Consider the following 21,623-nt stretch of genomic DNA (forward strand, 5'->3'; position numbering starts at 1 on the left):
AAACTATTCTACTTTATAAAAGAAGCCAATCACTACTTAATTTGATTTTTTTCCTACATGCATTACAGATATTTGTTATAAATTTTAAAAATGGATCATTGAATCTGTTTTTTTCCTTGATACACAGAATTGCCAATACTTAGATATTTCAGAATGATTTCATTAAAATACTGGATAAAAAGGAGACCCGTAATTACAAAGAAAAATTATAATATGACTATTTTCTTTGGTAGCTGGAGGTGACTTAACTGTGTCCTTGACAGATGGTAGCTTGGCCACCCTTGAAGGCATACAGTTACAGCTTGCTGCTAATCTGGTTGGACAGAACGTTCAAATTTCTGGAATAGATGCTGCCAGTATTAACAACATCACATTACAGGTAGGTTACTGTTAATTTCTATTAATAAGAGCCCCAGGACGGGATGGAGTGTCATGTATGTGAGCCCTGTTGACTTCATTGGGACACCTGCACTGTCTGTACAGGATTCCTTGCCGTGTTGCAATGATTTCATGTTCTACAGTATTAAAAAAAATATTTTGCATGTATTTATGTGTACTGAAAATAAAACTTGTTTTCTGTTTTTCAGTGTTTTTTTCTTTAATTTATGCAAATTATAACTTGCTTTTCATCCATTAATAACATTGATGTTCCAAAGTATTTTATTTCAGTTTTTCCTCCCGTTCAGTTCCTTCAACCAATTTTCAGTCCTTACTCTTACAATGATGTATGTAGTTTTATTAGTTTTAAACCTCAAACAAGAAATGCTGTATGTAAATCTGACATGCATATATTTAAGTGCAGTGTGTGTATATAAATAAACATATATAATATGAATGTAAATTTTGAAAGGTATCTAAGGCTATGTCTACACTACAAAGAAAAGTTGGAAAAAGATATGCAAATTGCGAACTGCAATTTGCATATCTTTTTTTTCTTTTCTGTCAGAAGAGTCTTTTCCAAAATTTGGCGCGTCTACACGGCACCAAATTTCAGAAGAACCTTCTCTTTCCAGCCAGCCTTTCTTCCTCGTAAGATAAGGTTTCCAGGGATGGTGAAAGAATGTGTCTGCTTTTCCGAATTTTTTTTCAGAAAAGCGGACACGTTCCTTAGACGCAGCAGCGCTTTTCCGGGATATAGGAGGTATCCCAAAAAAGCTCTGCAGTCTAGACATAGCCTAAGATACCTATTTCTAAAGCTTGAGGGCATATGAACATTATTTTAGAAAACACATAAGTAAGTATATAATTTCAGTGTGGGTGAGTAGTCATTCCTACTATCAGTCTACCTTTTTCCTCTATTTCCTTTCACCTTGATTTGCAAAGGCCTGAGGAAAGTGACTTGGAGACAGTACAGAGAAAATATCAAGCTCTAACATGAAAAATTTCCTGCAACAAATCACCTCATGTTTGAATATAATTATTGTTACGGTTGTTCAAACTTGCTGATCTCAATTGTTATGGCAGACCTGTGATAAGTTGTCATGGTGTAAGAGAAAAGGTCCTCTCATGGATTGATAACTGGTTAAAAGACAGGGAACGAAGGGTAGGTGTAAATGGTCAGTTTTCTAAATGAAGAGAGGTAACTAACGGTGTCCCTCAAGGGTCCGTACTGGGACCAGTCCTATTCAACCTATTTATAAATGATCTGGAGGACAGGGTAAACAATGAGGTGGCAAAATTTGCAGATGATACTAACCTGATCAAGATGGTTAAGATCAAAGCAGACTGTGAATAGCTTCAAAAAGATCTCATAAAACGAAGTGATAGGACAACAAAATGGCAAATGAAATTTGATGTTGATAAATGTGCAGTAATACACATTGGAAAAAAGAATCCCAACTACACCAGGTCCTGATGAAATGCATCCCAGGATACTCAAGGAGCTGATAGAGGAGGTATCTGAGCCTTTAGCTATGATCTTTGAAAAATCATGGCAGACAGGGGAGATTCCAGAAGACTGGAAAAGGGCAAATATTGTGCCCATCTATAAAAAGGGGAATAAGAACAACCCAGGAAATTATAGACCGGTCAGTTTAACGTCTGTCCCAGGGAAGATAATGGAGCAGGTAATTAAGGAAATCGTATGCAAACACTTGGAAAGTAATAAAGTGATAGGGAATAGCCAGCATGGGTTTGTGAAGAACAAGTCATGCCAAACTAATCTGATAGCTTTCTTTGATAAGATAACGAGCCTTGTGGATAAGGGAGAAGCGGTGGATGTCATATACCTAGACTTTAGTAAGGCATTTGATACGGTCTCGCATGATATTCTTATTGATAAACTAGGCAAATATAACTTAGATAGGGCCACGATAAGGTGGGTGCATAATTGGCTGGATAACCGTAGTCAGAGAGTTGTTGTTAACGGTTCTAAATCCTGCTGGAAAGGGATAACAAGTGGGGTTCCTCAAGGGTCTGTTTTGGGACCCGTACTATTCAATATCTTCATCAATGATGTAGATATTGGGATAGAGAGTACTCTTATTAAGTTGCAGATGATACCAAACTGGGTGGGGTTGCGACTTCTTTGGAGGATAGGGACATAATTCAAAATGACCTTAGCAAGTTAGAGAAATGGTCAGAGGTAAACAGGATGAGGTTTAATAAAGAGAAATGCAAAGTGCTCCACTTAGGAAGGAACAATCAGTTCCATACATACAAGATGGGAAGCGACTGTCTAGGAAGGAGCATGGCGGAAAGGGATCTAGGGGTCATAGTGGACCACAAGTTGAATATGAGTCAACAGTGTGATGCTGTTGCAAAAAAAGCAAATATGATTCTAGGTTGTATCAACAGGTGTGTTGTAAGCAAAACTCGTGAAGTCATTCTGCCGCTCTACTCTGCACTAGTTAGGCCTCAGCTGGAGTACTGTGTCCAGTTCTGGGCGCCACATTTCAAGAAAGATGTGGAGAAATTGGAAAGGGTACAGAGAAGAGCGACAAGAATGATTAAAGGTCTAGAGAACATGACCTATGAAGCCAGGCTTCATGAACTGGGCTTGTTTAGTTTGGAAAAAAGAAGATTAAGGGGGGACATGATAGCGGTTTTCAAATATCTAAAAGGGTGTCACAAGGAGGAAGGCGAAAATTTGTTCCTCTTGGTTTCTGAGGACAGGACAAGGAGTAATGGGCTTAAAGTGCAGCAGGGGAGGTTTAGATTGGACATTAGGAAAAAATTCCTAACTGTCAGGGTGGTCAAATATTGGAATAAATTGCCAAGGGAGGTGGTGGAATCTCCCTCTCTGGAGATATTTAAGAACAGGTTAGATAGACATCTGTCAGGGATGGTGTAGACGGAGCTTGATCCTGCCTTGAGGGCGGGGGGCTGGACTCGATGACCTCTCGAGGTCCCTTCCAGTCCTATTATTCTATGATTCTATGATTCTACACATACAATATGATGGGGACTAATTTAGCTATAACCATTCAAGAGAGATCTTGGAGCCATTGTGGATATTTCTCTGAAAACATCCACTCAATGTGCAGTGGCAATCAAAAAAGGAAACTCAATGTTAGGAATCATTGGGAAAGGGATAGAGAATAAGACAGAAAATATCTTATTGCCTCTATATAAAACCCTGGTACACCCACATCTTGAGTACTATGTACAGATGCGGTTGCCTCATCTCAAAAAAGATATATTGGCATTGGAAAAAGTTCAGAAAAGGGCAACAAAAATGATTAGGGGTTTGGAATGGGTCCCATATGGGGAGCGATTAAAAAGATTGGGATTTTTCAGCTTGGAAAAGAGGTGATTAAGGGGGGATATGATAGAAGTCTATAAAATCATGACTGATGTGAAAAAAGTGAATAGGGAAAAGTTATGTACTTGTTCCCATAACATAAAATCTAGGGGTCACCAAATGAAAGTAATAGGTAGCGGGTTTAAAACAAACAAAGGAGTTTTTTCTTCACAATGCATAGTCAACCTGTGGGACTCCTTGCCAGAGGATGTTGTGAAGACCAGAAATTTAACAGGGTTCAAAAAAGAACTAGATAAATTCATGGAGGTTAGGACCATCAATGGCTATTAGCCAGAGTGATTAGGAATGGTGTCCCTAGTCTCTTGTTTGTCAGAGGCTGGAAATGGATGACAGGAGGAGTCTCACATGATGATTACCTGTTCTGTTCACTCCCTCTGGGGCATCTGGCATTGGCCACTGTTTGAAGACAGGACACTGGGCTAGATGAACCTTTGGTCTGACCCAGTATGTCCGTGGTTATGTTCTTAGACCTGGAGAAGGGGGTACTTTCTTAACCAGGGCCAAAACCATTTAGGACTTCGATAGTTTGAGAATACCTCTGTGAATTACATTAAAACAAATAGGAAGCCAAGGTAATTGCTGAGTAACTGGTGTTAACTTTTTAATCACAAGTCATCGGGCGCATTCTGCACCAGGTTTCATAAGTGACCTCTAAGTTAGACAAGATCCGGATTCAAAAGGAATTGTTCATATCCAAAAAGGCAGAAGGAGTTAAAGACATTTTAAATCATTGTCACCTGGAATTCTGGGTTTATATTAACTTTCACTGATCTATATCTGTCTTCCTTTTCAGATTGATCCCAGTATTTTACAGCAGACACTACAGCAGAGTAATTTACTTGCCCAGCAATTAACTGGGGATCCCAACATGGCTCCACAGAACAACTCCCTCCAGACCACAGACAACACGGTTCCCGCTAATGTGGTTATCCAGCCGATATCAGGCTTGTCTTTACAGCCCACAGTTACGTCTTCAGCTAATGTAACAATAGGATCACTGTCTGAGCAAGACTCTGTGTTGACAACTAATAGTAATGGTAAGAAGTGTTAATAACTCCTTTTTTCTTGCTTTTTATGTTTTTTTGGGGGCATAATTCTTAAAATCATTTATGGATGTCAATCTTGTATTGATTAACTTATTTCATTTTGGACCTCATTAAAGAATAAGGCAATATTGATTTAAATGCATTACTACTTTAAATTTGATGATAAAATACAACAGCTCCATAAAGAGTTTTATTTGTTTAATTATCTGTGTCCTTGTTTTTTAAAGTTTATTCATATTTTCCAAGCACACTTGGACCTCTGATTTTTTTGGTTATACATGCAAATTAGTTCTCTGAGGGCTCATCTACACTATGTTGAAGTGCCAAAAGAGGATATGCAAATTCAGCGGGAATTTGCATATCTTCTTCCAATCTCACTTTTGAAAGTGAAAGTAGTTTGGACGTGGCTTTTTCGGCAAATCCCCGCCCCTTTCTCAAAAAGCCGCTTTTCCTCAAAAAATGAGGTTTACACAGCTTTTCGAAAAGGGGCAGGGAGTTGCGGAAAAAGCTGCATCCAAATTACTTTCGCTTTCGAAAGCGAGATTGGAGGAAGATATGCAAATTCCTGCTGAATTTGCATATCCTCTTTTGGCACTTCGGCATAGTCTAGATGAGCCCTAAATGTTAGTATTTATGCTTACAAGTAAGGGTGTTTGCCAGATTTAGACTCCTTTATAAACTTGGTCTGTTGACTGCAAGCAGCTGCTTTGTTACAAGTGTGACTCATATAGATTAGAAGCCCCCATGAGGCCCAAAAACTTTGCCATCTTGTGTGCATGCTGTACTGAGCTAAACATATAGTTTGCACTCAACAAAGCCAATAGTTTCATCAACAATACTAGTTTGAGAAAATCTAGAGGCTGCATAGCTTACCACACAACCAAGGACATTCTAGTGTTTGAGTTAAAAGTAGAGCTGGTTCAAAAATGATGAGATTTCAAAATTGGTTGCTTTGCAAGTTGAGATGTAAAGTCAAAATCTCAGAACTTTTCATGAAATGAAATATGCAGATACATTTCAACGTTTTCAGAACAGTTAGTTTCAATCAGATAATTTTTCTTTGTTCTGATTTGTTATATTATAATGAATAATAATAGAAAAGTCAAAACAAAATGTTCTTCTTCACGTGATTGCTCATGTCCATCCATGTAGGTGTGCATGTGCACGCGTTGTTGGAAAGTTTTTCCTTTAGCAGTACCCATTGGCTGTCTGGCTGCTTCCAGGGTGGGCAGGATTTAAGCCCCCAACCCTGCACTCCCCAGGCAAATGCTGTATCCCCATGTTCACTCAAGAACTCACACTACCTCCCTACCTTCAGAGGGTCCCTTATCCTGTGTTGGCTTTCTGGTCGTTTCTGGGGGAGGAGAGGGTAAGGATTTGAGCTCCTGAGGTGAAGTGAGGTGGGAGGTTGGCGGCAGGACTTAAACCTTCCTGGAGTGGATTCCCTCTGAAGTGGTGCTGCTATATTGGCTGATATATCCCCCTTTTTTCTTACCACCCGTAAGGCTTGTTGGATGCGTACTGTTGATTGTTCTTATCTTCGGTAAATAGTTCTTATCTAGTATAGAAAGTCAGTCTTTGGCTGGGGAATCTGGGCCCCTAGGCTTCAAGCCCTGTGTCAAGTGCCAGAAGCCTGTGCCCTGTGGCGACCCCCAGAAAGCTTGCTTAAAGTGCCTCGCGAAGGCTCACCTTTCTGACTCCTGCAAAATTTGCAGGGGTTTCAAGCCAAGGACCAAGCGTAAGAGAGAGTCCCACTTAAAGATTCTTCTTGTGGAGGCAACCCTCCGTCTGGCACCAGCGTTGGACTTGGCACCGGCAACTCAGAGTGCCCTGGCTTCAGTGCGTGAGGCACCCAGCCATTCATGCACCTCTCCAGTGCTGGGTAAACCTCGGCATCGGTTTTACTTTCTTGTGCCTTAGAAGAAGCGGAGACCAAGCAGGAGCAGGTCTTCATCGAGGCATGTGCCAAAAGTGTGTCTTCAGTCTGTGCGTGTGGCACCGACAGAATCGGCACCCAAGTCTTCAGTGTCATGTCAGCACCAGCCCAGCCTGCCCTGAGGTCCCAGTCTGAAGGAGGACCTCCCAGAGGTGGAGCTCTCAACACAGGTTACCTTTGAGGCTGCTAGAGACCTCATTGAACTGACTTTATCCCTGGCTTCTGCCGCTGGCTCTGCTAGGGGCTGTGACTCTAGGCAGTCCTGTATCAACACCCCAGTACCACGTGCTTCGTCACCAGCCCTAAGGGGGTATCACTGGGATTCACCGGCACCAGTGCCGGCACTGTCCTTTTCATCGGCCCACTTTGTGCATCCTGCCATGGCACATGAAACTCTGGCACTGGGCCCCGTAATGCTGCCACCTCCTCCTCGTCACCATGGGAAGCCCGAGTCTATGGCCAAACACGCTCCTAGTCTCTGGTTTCCAATCTCCATCACCATGGCACTGCCTTGGTCAGCTTCTGAGTATGAGTTGTGTTTTCTTCATTGTTTGCTTCCAGGTCTAGGCTCGGCACTGTTCATGCTCCCGGCACTGGAGTACCTCTGTGCAACCAGGGCAGCAGTCTTGGCTACCTCAGCCCACTTTTGCTCAGCTGGTGCGGCCTTACTGGCCCTCTCAATGGCAGGCCCCCATCCAGTGGCTGTTCTGGACCCGTTGGGCTTACCACCAGGCCCCGGGTTCAGGACCCTCCAGATCGAAGAAGGTCTACTCAGGACCCAGAGCTTCTCCATCTACAATTCCGATGACCTGCTCCCCCACGTTGTGCTAGTCTCAGGCCCTATGCCTGTTTCCCCCAGGGCCACTGGGGAAAGTGCGGTGCCCCCAGCTCATCTGTTGACATGGCCACACAAGTCACTTCCCAAAGCAATGACTATGAGAAAGTCCGCTTGAAAGGGTCATCCTCTTTCTCTCCGAATGAGGCCCTAGCGGGGTCATCCCATCGATGGACTCAAGGTCGCACCAGGTACTTCTCAGACACCTGGTCCAGAGTTTGAGGGTGCAGGTGGAGCGGGTGTTTGAGGACTCAGACCCAACTATTCATACCCCTGCCAGAGTGGCATTGCTTTCGAACAAGACAGTGACAAAGATCACCAAGTCACACTGGCAAACCCTGGCTTGCATCCCATTAACAGACAAAAAAGGTGGAGAGGTGTAATTTTGTGCCACAGGAGGGCAACGAATACCTGTTCTCTCACCCTCCCCTGTGGTACAGGCAGTGAATCACCTTTCTGCCATGCTTGCACCCTTTCTACTGTGCCTGGCGGTCCATTAAATCAGATTGTTGGGTCCTAGAAATGGTAGGGAGCGGTTATGCCATCTCATTCTCTTCACCTCTCCCTTCCCAATTCTTTGCCCTGTTTCTCTTCAGAGACCCCTCTCACAAGCATTTCTTGTGCGAAAAGGCACAACCACTCCTAAATCTCAGAGCAGTACAAGTGATCCCTTTGGAATTCAGGGGCAAGGGCTTCTGTTCCTGGTATTTCCTGGTCCCTGAGGTGAAGGGTGGTTTCTGGCCCATCTTAGACCTCAGGAACCTCAGTGCCAAAACCAAGTTCAAGATGGTGACATTGGCTTCTATTATACCCTCCCTCAATCTTGGAGACTGGTACGCTGAGGATGCCTACTTCCACAATTCCATAGTCTCCCCATCCCCCGCCCAGCAGGATGTTCCTGTGCTTTACTGTGGGCCAGGACCATTATCAGTTTTATGGCCCTCCTCTTCGGCCTCTCCATGTCTCCTCCTCCTCCTCCTTCTTCAGAAGTGCAGGGTCCAAGTATATCCATACCTGGATGATTGGCTAGTGCGGGGCTTGTCCCTGGCACTGGTGCTGTCCCATATTTCTTCAGACCAGGACCTGTTTTTAGACCTTGGCCTGTCTCCTGAATGTGGCCAGGTCCACCCTTGTGCCCACACAGGTAACAGAATTTGTGGGCACCCGCCTGGATGCAACATTAGCCACAGCCTCCCTGCCCAGGTCTCACTCTCTCTAATGGTCAGGAATTATCCTAGCCTTGCGGGTGTCTCCCATGATCATGGCCAGAAACTGCATGTGTCTTATAGGGCTCATGGATGCCTGTATGTACATGGTGGAGCACACCAAGCTTTGCCTCTGCCCCACTGTAGCTGTGGCTGGCTTGGGTGCAAAACCCATCTTCCCACCCCTGGGTCTGGACAGGGTGGTGATGGTTCTTCCCAATATTCTCTGCTCATTTTTTATTTTTGAAAAGTCAAGCAATCTCTTAGGAAAGAACAACCTAGAAAACATTGGGGACATTTTTTGAAATTGGAAAAAATTTGAAAACAGGGTTTAGAATATAGGTACTAAAACTCACCCTTGATAGCTATTAAGATATAATAAAATGTGTCTAGCCTTGCACCTTGCAGAGTTGTATTTTTGTATAATTACAGATGTATACTAAAACTTGTAGCACAGAGATTGGTTATGAAAAAGAGCTAACAGTTTAAGGAAGCAAAGTTTGGTCAGCAACAATGTCTTATTCTAAACACAACTTTAAATAACTTAGTATTCTTCTGAAGTCCAGCATTTCCTTGTTTGTTCAAGAAGGGAAAATGGTATTTTTCAAGATTGTACTTTTTTGTATAATTAATACAAGTCATTATTTTTCTCCCAACTTATATTTTAGGTGCACAGGATCTCTCTCAAGTCATAACATCACAGGGTATGGTGTCCACTTCAAATGGTCAGCATGAGATAACATTGACTATAAATAACTCAAGTTTGAGTCAAGTTCTAGCTCATGCTGCTGGCTCCACCACTACAAATTCTTCAGGAAGTCCACAAGAAATTACTCTCACCATATCTGGTTAGTATTTTTTAATACTGGTCGATCATTCTTAGTTCCTATCCAAAATGCTAGTTATACAATGACATTTTCTAGATAACTTCATTAGAGGGTGAAATAATTTGTTTTCACTGCCTCTAAGTTTACCCTAAGGCTACGTTTATACTACAGGCCACTGTTCACTTACCTATGTGGGTTAGGGGTGAAGCATATGATCCCCAGTTGACATAGCTATGCTGGAGAAAGTCCCTAACATAGACACACCTCTACTAGCCAAAGCTGTGCTTTCACTGATAAATCTTTCTATGATATGTGTTTTACTAATATCCAGTGTAGCTTTTCTGAGATAATACACTGTAATCCTTTAATGATAAAACATTTCTCCTGCTGACTTGGCTTTATTTTGAAGCATGTTAGCTTCTCCAGAGCTAAAGCCCTTTTTTGTGCGCCCCCCCCCCCCCCAAAAAAAAAGCTAGATATTGTACTCAGAGCAGCTAACAGCTTGTTTTGTAGCAGCTACACTGTTATCAGAATGTTACTTCATCAGATGCCTGACCTCTGAGAGGGACAACTCAAACTTTAGGACAGGGGTGGGGAGCCTTTTTTGGTTGGGGGCCGCTGAAAAATCAGGCAAGGACAGTGGGAGCTGGAGTTCCAGCGCAGGCACCCTTATGCTGCATGGGGAGGAGCCCTGAGTTCTAGGGGCCGGATCCAGGCAAGCCGGAGGTTGCATCTGTCCCCCTGATCCTTAGGTTCCCCACCCTTGCTTTAAGACATAGCTGCACTAACTAGTTCAATTCACTAACCAGAGAATCCTAAGACTTGAGGTTTTTTAAAATTTCTGTCCATATTCAGTCTGTCTTTCCATTTTCTCTGAGAGAAATCAGAATTTGCATGCCTAATTTTCTTACTAACAACATAAAACCAATCATTCAACTTCAGATACTTTCAGAAGGCGTTTTGTTAATATTCTTCAGAAAAGGCTGCTGAAGAAACTAAGGTGTTATGAAATGAAATGAAAAGAAGAGTACAGGCAGTCCCCGGGTTACATCAATCTGACTTACGTTGGATCCCTAGTTACAAACGGGGGGGGGGGGGCAGCTAGTGCAGGGTGCCTCCCCCACTGTTGCCGCCTCTGACAGCGCGAGGGGTGCTTCCCCCCAGCAGACCAGGGAGATGTGGAGCTAGCCCCCCGCCCCCGCACCCCCCCGCAGACCAGGGAGACACGGAGCGGCTTTTCTCGCCGCGGAGGATGCGGGTCTGCTGGGGGGAACAAGACACAAGCCAAAAGGGGGCACCCCAGAGCGGAAAAAATAATTTCCTAGGGAACAGCAGGAGCAGCAGGCAGTGAGACCCGTTGTGTTACAGTCCCCACCTTGGGAGCAACAGCTCTTTCCCTCTTCAGCACTAGAGCTGCAAGTATGTTGTTAGTGTCATGTGAAATTAACAAGTCCCTTCCAGCCTGGCAGAGGTGAAGCTGAAAAATTACCCAGTGGTGTGGGTGGGCAAGAAAGGGGAGGAGCAGGACAGAAGGAAAGAGGGGATAAGCCCCAACCCTACACCCTGGCTGGAGCGGAGCAGGGTAAGCCCCGAGGGGATGGGTCTGGTTGCAAAGTGGGTGAGTGGACAATGAGCACCCACCTGTGGCTAAACTCCTGTTCCCAACACAGAATTTTTCTTTAAAATTAATCCCGTGGATAAATTCACACACACACACTTCACAGGAAGGGATTTCCATTTTTTGCTCAGCAGAATACAACAACAGCTTTGATTGTATCAATATTTCATTGTGCTCTCCAATGACTATTGATTACACTTAATACCCATTTCACTGAAACATCTGTAGCAAATTCTATTTGGAACAGTAATATGCATTGAATAAACTTTTTTTAGTTATAAAAAACAAAGATTCTGACTATTAAATGAATAACTGGGATCTTTCAGGTACCCCAAAAGGAAGATTTGGATATAGCATGAAACACTGAAACTTATGATCAATTTTTAATTAAAATATCAACCAAAAAACCTTCATATCAAAACAGTATGTGTTTTTCTTTGAATAAGGAAGTTGTATGAGAATCAGGGTCTTTTCCACCTAACTCCAGCTCCCCGTCCCCCCCCAAAATATGTACCAGTTCCGACTTACATACAAATTCAACTTAAGAACAAACCTACAGTCCCTATCTTGTACGTAACCTGGGGACTGCCTGTATTATGGATCAAAACCAAACTAAGAAATAGGAAACAAAAAGTAGGAATAAGTAGTCTTCATCATGACAAAAGGTTGACATGCTATTTCAGAGTTTCCTAATAAGCCCTAGAGATGTAAAAATGTATAAAAACAGTAGCTGTGTAATCGATAAAAAAACAAAATGTTTACTCAGGGACCTAGGAGTACAGAAGGGTGCTTCCTTGCCTGCGGTTCTGGCTGCCAGCCTCATACCTTGAGGCTTTGCTTCCAGCGGGCATCTTAGCATGGCCAGGATCCCAATTGCTGGCCCCATGTCTGAAGCTCTGCTGCCAACAGGAATCTCAGCATGCATAGACTCCTGGATGCTGGACCCATGTCTCGGGCTCTTCTACCACCCAAGACCTCAAGCTCCCATAAGTTGGCAGGCATTCTGGGATCATGGAAATCCCCCCTCCCCCCCCAGAGTGGCTCCTCCTATAAATGCGACCATCAGGGTACTGTGGTAAATGCTATCTTCTTTGCCACTAGTGGCCAAAAGAATTGAATGAAGGTACCTTGTCTCCTTTTACATATGAGGTAGTTCTGTATCTTCTCTGCTTCTCCCCTCACTCTCTCATACACCAATGTTCCTTAAGTTTTGGTGGTGAATTATAGCATGCATCTACCCCAAAGCTGAAAGAGGCGAAGAAACTCAATATATTCAGAAGAAAAAACTATTCTACTACTGGCCTGGAAATATGCATCTCAAACCGGGAAGCCTTGGAGTAAAGATAAGATTTATTCCTCTGGAGCAATGCTCTGAAGTTTGAAGTCAAATTACCAGGAGAGGCCAAGCAAGCGTTTCAGGCAGTGTTGGAAGAGGGTAACCTGGTGGTCAAGACCTTGCTACAGGCTGCTTTGGATAGACCATACTCTGCGATCCAGAGCCAGGGCATCTGCAATAACAATGTGTTGGAGTTAACGTTTCAATCATAGTGTCTTCCACAGGAGGTTCAATGGACAATTCAGAATCTTCTTTTTGAGTAACCAACCATCATCTTCACGGTTTCAAGGACTCCGTGGTGTGAAGGCTTGGGAGTTTTACATTCCACTCCCTAAAAAAGAAGCAGTTCTACCCAGTAATTCCAGAGCTAAGCATCTTTTATGGCTAGGCAACCTGACCAGTTCAGGAGGAAAGGGAAGAGTAATCAGAGAAGAGCCCAACATCCTCACTTTTTTGTTTTCAGTAAGTTCTTCCAGACAGCCTTGAAATGCCAAGCAATCTGCCTGACTGCATCGTTGAAGACAGCTTCCAAGTTTCCCTTATACCAGTTGCTCCTATCCCTATTCTTTTGAACAAGTTATATGTTTGTACCACTATTACGATAGATCAATGAGTCCTAAGCAGTGTGTCATTAGACTACATCTTTCAGTTTGTTTCCAGTCCTACCCCTCACCTTCCTCTTCAGGGACTGCTCTCATGAGGTGGCTTAGTCTTTCCTCCTGCTGGGAGCTATAGAAGAGATCCCTTCTCTCCTTAGAAGGAAATAGTTTTATTTATACTATAACTTAATTCCCCAGGCAAAATGATGCTGGAGACTCGTATTACAGTTGTAAGAGCTGAAGAATATATAAATAAAATAACATTTTGCATGATGACCCTATGATCCATAATCCTGTCCCTGGATTCTGGGAACTAGTACACTGCCTTTTTGAGTTGAGAGAGACCTATTTCCATGTGGTTATCCATCAAAGACACAGGAGATTTGTGAGATTTATGGTAAATGACTCCCATAATCAGTTCTCGGTCCTACCTTTTGACCTATTTGTGGCCTTGTATGTATTTACAAAATGCAGTGTTTGTGGTTGCATTCCTAAGTAAAATAGGAGTACATGTATTTTCATATCAGGATAACTAGTTGTTGAGAGGTCCAGTTCAATAGCCAGGTAGAAGGCAGTTTGTTTAAGATCCAATCCATCTTTTGAGTTGAGGGACTGCTTTTCAATGAAGACGAGTCAGTATTCTCCCCTGTTCAGAGAATAGAGTAGGAGAGGTTTTGGAGTCTACTGCAGCTGCAGTTTTCCTCCCACAAACCAGATTCCAAACAATATTAGCCATTGTACTGGATTGGAGGGCCCATCTAGTCACAAATAAAATACTAGAACTGGAAGGGCCCTTGAGAGGTCATCAAATCTAGTCCCCTGCCCTAACGGCAGGACTAAGCACCATCTAGACCATTCCTGATAGATGTCTGTCTAACCTGCTCGTAAATATCTCCAGAGATGGAGTTTCCACAACCTCCTCAGGCAATTTATTCCAGCGTTTAACCATCTGCTAACAGGAAGTTTTTCCTAATGTCCAACCTAAACCTCCCTTGCTGCAGTTTTAAGCCCATTGCTTCTTGTCCTATCCTCAGAGGCAAAGAAGAACAATGTGTCTCCCTCCTCCTTGTGACATCCTTTTAGATACTTGAAAACCGCTATCATGTCCCCTCTCAGTCTTCTCCTTTCTAAACTTAAACAAGCCCAATTCTTTCAGTCTTCCTTCATAGGTCATGTTCTCTAGACCAGTGTTTCTTAAACTATGTTCGGTGGAATACTGGTGTTCTGTGAACAACTCGCAGGTGTGCCACGACCTCCTCTTTGTTTTTGTTACTACTTTGTTTTTGTCTTTTTTTTTATCTGACAAATTATTTTTTTAAAGACAATTTTCATAGGTGTTCCGCACAAAAAAATATTGTTTGGTGTTCCGTGGTCTCAAAAAGTTGAAGAAACACTGCTCTAGACCTTTAATCATTCTTCTTTCTCTTCTCTGGGCCTTCTCCAATTTCTCCACATCTTTCTTGAAATGTGGTGCCCAAACTGGACACACTACTCCAATTGAGATCTAATCAGCACAGAGTAGAGTGGAAGAATGACTTCTCGTGTCTTGCTCGCAACACTCCTGTTAATGCATTCCAGAACCATGTTTGCTTTTTTTTGAAACAGTGTCACACTGTTGACTCATATTTAGCTTGTGGTCCACTATGACCCCTAGATCCCATTTTGCAGTACTCCTTCCTAGACAATCGCTTCCCATTCTGTATGTGTGAAACTGTTCCTTCCCAAATGGAGTACTTTGCATTTGTCCTTATTAAACTTCATCCTGTTGACCTCAGACCATTTCTCCAGTTTGTCCAGGTCATTTTGAATTATGACCCTGTTCTTCAAGTGCTTGCTCCTGTTCATTCTAATTAGGTATGTGCGCGCCATGTGCACGGATTCTGGAGCCTTTTTTCCCCAGCGGTATCTGTCGGGCCAGCAGGGAGCCCCCTAGAATGGCGCCAACATAATGGTGAATAAGTATCCCTGGTCCACCCCTCCCTAAGATCCTTCTTACCACCCTGATGGTAGCTGGAGCGTTTCATCTCTCTGACTGTGCACCCAGCATGTTCATAGTTGTCTTTGTAGTTAGTTTGAAGTGTAAATAATTAGCAATTAGTTAGGTCATTTTTCTTATAGTTCTTATTGCTAACTCTCTCCTTTGAGGGAGAGGAATGCCAGGTCCACTGGTATTCAAGCCTTGTGCGATTTGTGCAAAACCTATGCCCTGTGCGGACCCCCATAACTCTTGTTTAAAGTGTCTGGAGGAGGGCCACCTCGCAGACTCATGCAGGATCTTTGGAGGTTTTAAGCACGATTACCATCTCAAGCTGCTCTTTATGGAGTCCGCACTGTAGCCAGCGTCAGAATGGGCACCGGCGGTCAGTAGTGTACCAGCGTTGGTGCGCGAATCACCTGTGGCACCGGCACAAGCCTTGGCACTGCAAAAAATGTCACCTGCTATGCACCGTTCACAATCCCCAGCGCTGAGAAAGAGATGGCAATTCAGAGGAAGATCTCCAGGGAAGCAGGAGTATGGGGGACACCATCAAGAAGATTCACCCCCTCGACATCTGGATGCTCCTGGCCCCTCTAGGTAATGGTTGAGCTCGGCACGGCCAAGAAGTCCAGTCCAGGAGAGGGCCCTTGATATAGTTAGGTCGTCAACCCCTGAGACTTTCAACACTGCAAGGGAGCGGATGTAGCTCACTTCCTTGCCCAGCACCAGAGTCGGCACCAAGACAGGGCAGACAGATGGTGCAGATGAGTCTCCTGCCCTCAGCTTCAGTGACTTTGTTGGCACTGGGGAGTTCTCTAGCACTGGGGGCCTTGTCGGCACCAGGTACATACTTGACACCAGTTGCCTTGTAGGCACCGGTAACTGTGATGGCACTGGTAACCCTGTTAGCATCGGTGGCACTGGTAGTGCCATTGCACGAACTACTGCCCTCTTAGGCACCGGGCCAATAGGTACCGGGAGATGGTATGGACCAGCATGCACTGGCGGCACTGTATTAGGGCATGCCAGGGGCTTTCCTACCTGCTGCAATGAGGCCTCCTGCTCCAGTGCATCGAGGCAAAGCTGAATCGATGGCTCAGCACCAACCCCGCCAACTCTCCCAGGCGCCCTCAATGGCACCGCCATGGTCAACGTCGGACTATTCATCAGAGTCCGACGTAGAATCAGTACAATCTGGTGCATCATCTCATAGGTCCTCTCCTTGGCACCACTCACGCTCATGGCACCAGTTCCGGCACTAGGGGTACCAGCCCCATCAAACATGGCCGCCTCTGATCCAACCGCAGTAGTCAATCTTGATGCCCTGGGCCTACCACCAAATGCAAGGCCTGGTTGCAATCTGCTTGGTTCTGTCTTGATCTAGAGGTATGCCGTCAGCAACCCCCTTAGCTAGAGCCCCGGCCTCAGAGTATATAGGTAGCCCGCAGAGGGACCGGCCTTGTCCCCAGGCAGAGAGTGAGGATCCAGGTGTCAGACCCAATTCAGGACCAACTAGTGATAAGGGAGTCCTCATCATCTCTGGATGAGGCTCTGGCTGACCCAGCTCCATTTATGCCATCTATGGATGCTAGAGCCTACCAGGAGCTGCTGTGTCATCTAGCAGCCAATTTGGGGATACAGGTGGAAATCATCAATAAGGACTCAGGCCCCGTGATCGACATTTCTAAGATTACCACCAATCTGTGGCAGATGCCGGCATCCAGTCCGCCTACTCAGAAATGAGTAGGGAGGCGCTATTTTGTCCCCCAGAATAGACATGAACATTTATACTCTCACCCAGCCTTGTGCTGTCTGATGGTCCAGATGGCAGGGCGAAAGGAGTAGCTGGGTTAGCCAGGACCTACCCCAAAAGCAGGGAACTGAAAAAAAAATGGACCTGTTGGGTAGGAAGGAATATGCACCGGAGGCCTTCGGCTGTGTGTTGCCAACCAAGAGGCAATGTTAAGCAGGTATGTATATAATACCTGGATAGCGGTGGATAAAGTTAAAGAATGCTTGCCACAAGACTCTTGCCAGGAGTTTGCAGCACTGATGGAGGAGAGTAGGATTATATGCCAGCGTTGCAGGCCACACTGGACGCGGTAGACTCAGCAGCATGCACGATGGCCACAGGGTTGTGATGTGCCATGGGGCCTGGCTTCAAGGTGTGGAACACACTGCTGGACTTGCCATTTGAAGGAAAGGACCTCTTCTTCCAACAGACAGCTGCCAGGCTGCATAGTCTAAAGGACTCCAGGGCTACACTTAGGTAGCAGAGGCGGTTATTCAACCCTAGACCACAGGGCGGGCCTCCCTATCAAGGTTATAGGCCTGATCAAGCAAGGCACAGGCCTCGAAACGCTGGCAGCAATAATGCCAATGGACCCAACAAGAGGAGATGGTCTCGTTTGGGCTCGGAAAGGTGAGGGCCATCTCCTCTTCAGCAGCCCAAGTCCTTGTTTTGAAGGTATGCCCAAGGACAGAATACCAATTCCCGTGTTAGACGCCCCCCTCTCCCCTCGCCTTTGGGGACAGGCTCTCCCATTTTTACCGGGCCTAGGGCCAGATTACAACCAACAGATGGGTCCTCGGCCTGGTGACACCAGGATATTCTGTCCCCTTCTGTTCTTCGCTACCCTCCCACCCTCTATCCCCGTCCCTCTTCAGGGACCCCTCTCACGAGCATCTTTTGAATTGAGGTGATTTCACTCCTTCAGCGAGGGGCAGTGGAAAGGGTTCCTCAAGACTTTAGGGGGAGGGGATTCTACTCCCAGTACTACTTCATCCCCAAAGCAAAGGGAGGCCTCAAACCTATTTTGGACCTAAGGGATCTGAACACCCTCAAACCAAAAGCGAAGTTCAAGATGGTCACATTGGCATCTATTATTACCTCCCTGGAAATGGGGGACTGGTACGCCGCCCTCGACTTGAAAGACGTGTATTTTCGTATTTCCATAAGGCCCACTCATAGGAGATTTCTCAGGTTTATTGTGGGACAGGAACACTTCCAGTTTTCAGTCCTCCCTTTCGGACTGTCTGTGGCACCAAGGGTCTTCACAAAGTGCTTGGCCACAGTAGCCACCTTCCTGAAGAGGAACAGAATCTAGGTATTCCCTTATCTGGACAATTGGCTAATCAGGGGCCGCTCCAAGGAACAGGTGTTGCATCACATAGACCTCATCAGAGAGCTGTTCAGCAGGCTGTCTCCTAATAAACAAGGAGAAATGCACTGTAGTACTCACTCAAGTTATAGAATTTGTGGGAGCCCAATTAGTCTCGACTACAGCCATGGCTTCCCTTCCCAAGGCCAGGTTTCTAGCTATGAGCCTCATTATACAGGGCCTCATAGCCTCTCCAATCATAACAGCAAGAAATTGCATGAAGCTGCTCCATCAGGTGGCAGCTTGCACCTATGTGATCAGACACGCCAGGTTGCGGCTCAGACCGTTGAAGATGTGGTTAGCCCAGGTGTTCAATCAGGCATGTGCACCTTGGGACTCGCTCTTCATGCTTACACAAGATGTCATCTGGTCCCTTGGGTGGTGGATGCGAGACCATATGGTGTGTGCAGGAGTGCCTTTAGTGAGCCAGAGCCTGATGGTGCGGCTTGTCACCGACACATCGGCCACGAAATAGGGAGTGCATCTGGGTGAGCAATGGACCCAAGGTATGTGGTCCCCTGGGGAGCGGGATCGCCACATAAATATCAGCACTCAGGGTGGTATTTCTGTGTGTATTTGGTCCCGAGTAGAGGCAGGGAGTTCCTTAAGGAGATAGTGTAGTTTTTTTAGGTATTCTGAAGTGGGATCAGAGGAGAGAGATCTGTAAAATGTGGTGGTGGAGAGTTGTCTAGTTGCCTCCTGGTCATAGTCTGACTTCCTCATAATGACCACAGTGCCCCCCTTGTCAGCTGGTTTGATTATAATGTCAGGGTTGTTTTTGAGACTCTGGATAGCATAGTGTTCAGCGTGGCTGAGATTGTATGTCACTTGTTGTTGTTTGTGCATAATGTCAGTCTGTGTATTGTTGCAGAAGCATTGTATATAGAAATCCAGATTGTAATTATGACTGTCAGGGGGAGTCCACATAGAATTTTTTTTCTTTTGGTGTTGATAGGAGGGATCTGGTTGGTCATATAACGTATACATACCTTTATATCTGAAAATTCTGACTAAAACAGGTTTCACTTCCAATGACTTGGCCAATATACCTACTAGAGGACATCACAAACAGCTTTTCTAGATCTGGTGCTTGTACAAGACATTTCTAGAACTGCCACCTATCATTGTTTGCACTCTATCTGAAGTCTTCACATGTGCACACGATTCTGTATGTTTAAAGAAACTAATGAACTAACTCTTCATTTTCTAACATTCCCCTTTCTATAAATGTGTTTTATAATACAGTTTTCTTTCAATTGCAATTTTAATAAATTGAGAAGACTTGCACATTTAGCTGCAATTGTTTTGTCGTTTCGATTTGTGATATTGCTCCTTTTAAAAATATTCTTATGGGAGTAGAGCATTTGTGTAAAAAATCCACATGTCATAGTCTTCCGTATTAATATTGCCCCAAGCACCACAAAATTAATCCTTTTGATTGGATGTATTATTTGTCTTTGTTCTATTAAATGAAAACTTGTTTGTACTAAGTATATAGGTTGAACCTTTCTAGTCTGGCACCCTTGGGACTAGACTTGTGCCATACTAGAGAACTTGCTGAACCATGGGAGGTCAATATTGTCTAGCAGTATTACCAACGCTTCCACTCCTTACTGAACTCTTAGAAGACATTTAGGGGTAAATAACAGCACAGAACACTGAAAGCCAGGACTTTATGGGACCATGGGAAACTTGGCCATGTCCATAAGTAGACATCTGGCTAACTAAAGTCATGCTGGACAATGAATGGTGCTGGACCAGAGAGTGCTGGACTAGAGAGGTTCAACCTGTATTAGCAAAAAAAAATTGTTCTTTGAGAGTTTCCAGATGTCATAGAAGTATTGTCCCTTTAGGTCAAGATCTTATTCAGCATAATTCTTCAGGAACTAATGAGTTGAATGGGAGTTTGCGACTGACAACGCCAACAATCAGCAATCAGTCAACAGGTGCTACATTAACTTTAAGCAATGATCAACTTCTGTCTCAGGGTCCATCACTGAACACTTCAGGTATGCATTGAGTGATTTCATTGGAGAAATAATAACTTTCTGTATGAAAAATTCATTAAATCTGGAATGCTAAATTCGTTTACTTCCCTGATTACAGTGCCCAACATTTTGTGTGTTTTCTCATTTGACTCACTCATGTTTCATATCAATTGAATTATGCATCCACTGAAGACGTGGCATAAGAGAAGAAGGGAGTGTATCTAAAACTGCTGTGCTGAGGTAAATAAACGAATACTAAGCAGAGGTTTCCTATTAAATTGGAGGTAGGTGGTAGGTGTCATGTGGCCAAGACAGAACAGTGATAAAGTGGTTATGATTCAGATTTCCCTCAGGACTTTTTGGTGTTCTTATGTTGAAGTTCAAACTGTAAAGAAAGCTGTCTTTTTTTCCCCTGTGCTTCAACTTGACCTTAATACTGCAAAGCTACTCCTCTAACTTCTATGGAGGATGGAGTTCGGAATGATGTCCAGAGCCTACCTCCCAGAGAGCAGGTTTCTCACATTCTGACATACTTAATAGCAGAAGTCCAAATGAGCTTCTTGGCTCAAGAGAGTTTATATCCCCAGAGAGAGAGAGAGTTTCACCAAGTTACTCTTTATTCCAAGCCATGATCTAGTCTCTCTTGAAAGGTGGAAAAAACTGGATACAGCATGCTCAGGTATTTCCATTATCCATCTCCTGCTATCACAGTAGTTTTGGATGCATTTGTTTTACGATGAGAAACGCACATTATCACATCCAGATAGTCCATCCAGGAATTTACTCTGTATATCAGCTTTCTGGTGCTCAGGGCAGTACAGTATGCTTACCAACATGACAGAAGATCATCTAATTTATCTAACGAGACACAACAGGGCCATTATGTATGACAGTGGTTCCCAACCTTTTTGATACCAGGGACCAGCAAATCCATTCACAGACTTTTGGTGGACTAGCAACATTTGCATATTTGCATATTCATTATGGAAATAACGAATACGCAAATGAAATGTTACTAGCCTGCTGAAAGCTCTGGCCTCCAGAGTCCCCCACTGCAGCCCTAGCCTAGAGCCCCCCATTCCTCCACTACCCCCAGTGCCAGCCACTGATCCTAGTGTCTCCTGCACGCAACGCGTACTGTGCCAGCTTCCCACCCTCAGACCCCCCCAGTATCAACCTCCTGTTTCCAGAGCCTCACTTCACCCATCCCCCAAAGGCTCCCCTCCCCCAGTGCCAGCCTCCAGTTCACAATATTAGCCCCATCCTCAGAATACCCCAGTTCCAACCCTGCCCCCATAGCTTCCACACTACTATCCCTACATCTTAGAAAA

The 21,623-nt window shown here is 44.5% G+C and overlaps 1 protein-coding gene across 13 annotated transcripts in view; it reads left to right on the plus strand.

The window, feature by feature from the left end:
- ZNF236 (zinc finger protein 236) overlaps positions 1–21,623 on the plus strand; it is a 219,789-nt gene that overhangs the window by 92,153 nt on the left and 106,013 nt on the right. For 12 of the 13 annotated variants that reach the window (XM_075921084.1, XM_075921086.1, XM_075921088.1 and 9 more), the window contains 4 exons: positions 234–379; positions 4,557–4,800; positions 9,454–9,633; positions 20,158–20,313. In XM_075921084.1, coding sequence (XP_075777199.1) covers positions 234–379; positions 4,557–4,800; positions 9,454–9,633; positions 20,158–20,313 — 726 coding nt within the window. The remainder of the gene's footprint in view (positions 1–233; positions 380–4,556; positions 4,801–9,453; positions 9,634–20,157; positions 20,314–21,623) is intronic. The other variant, XM_075921082.1, reaches the window with a different exon arrangement.

The sequence above is a fragment of the Pelodiscus sinensis genome, chromosome 2, assembly GCF_049634645.1.
Source record: "Pelodiscus sinensis isolate JC-2024 chromosome 2, ASM4963464v1, whole genome shotgun sequence".
NCBI lineage: Eukaryota > Metazoa > Chordata > Testudines > Trionychidae > Pelodiscus > Pelodiscus sinensis.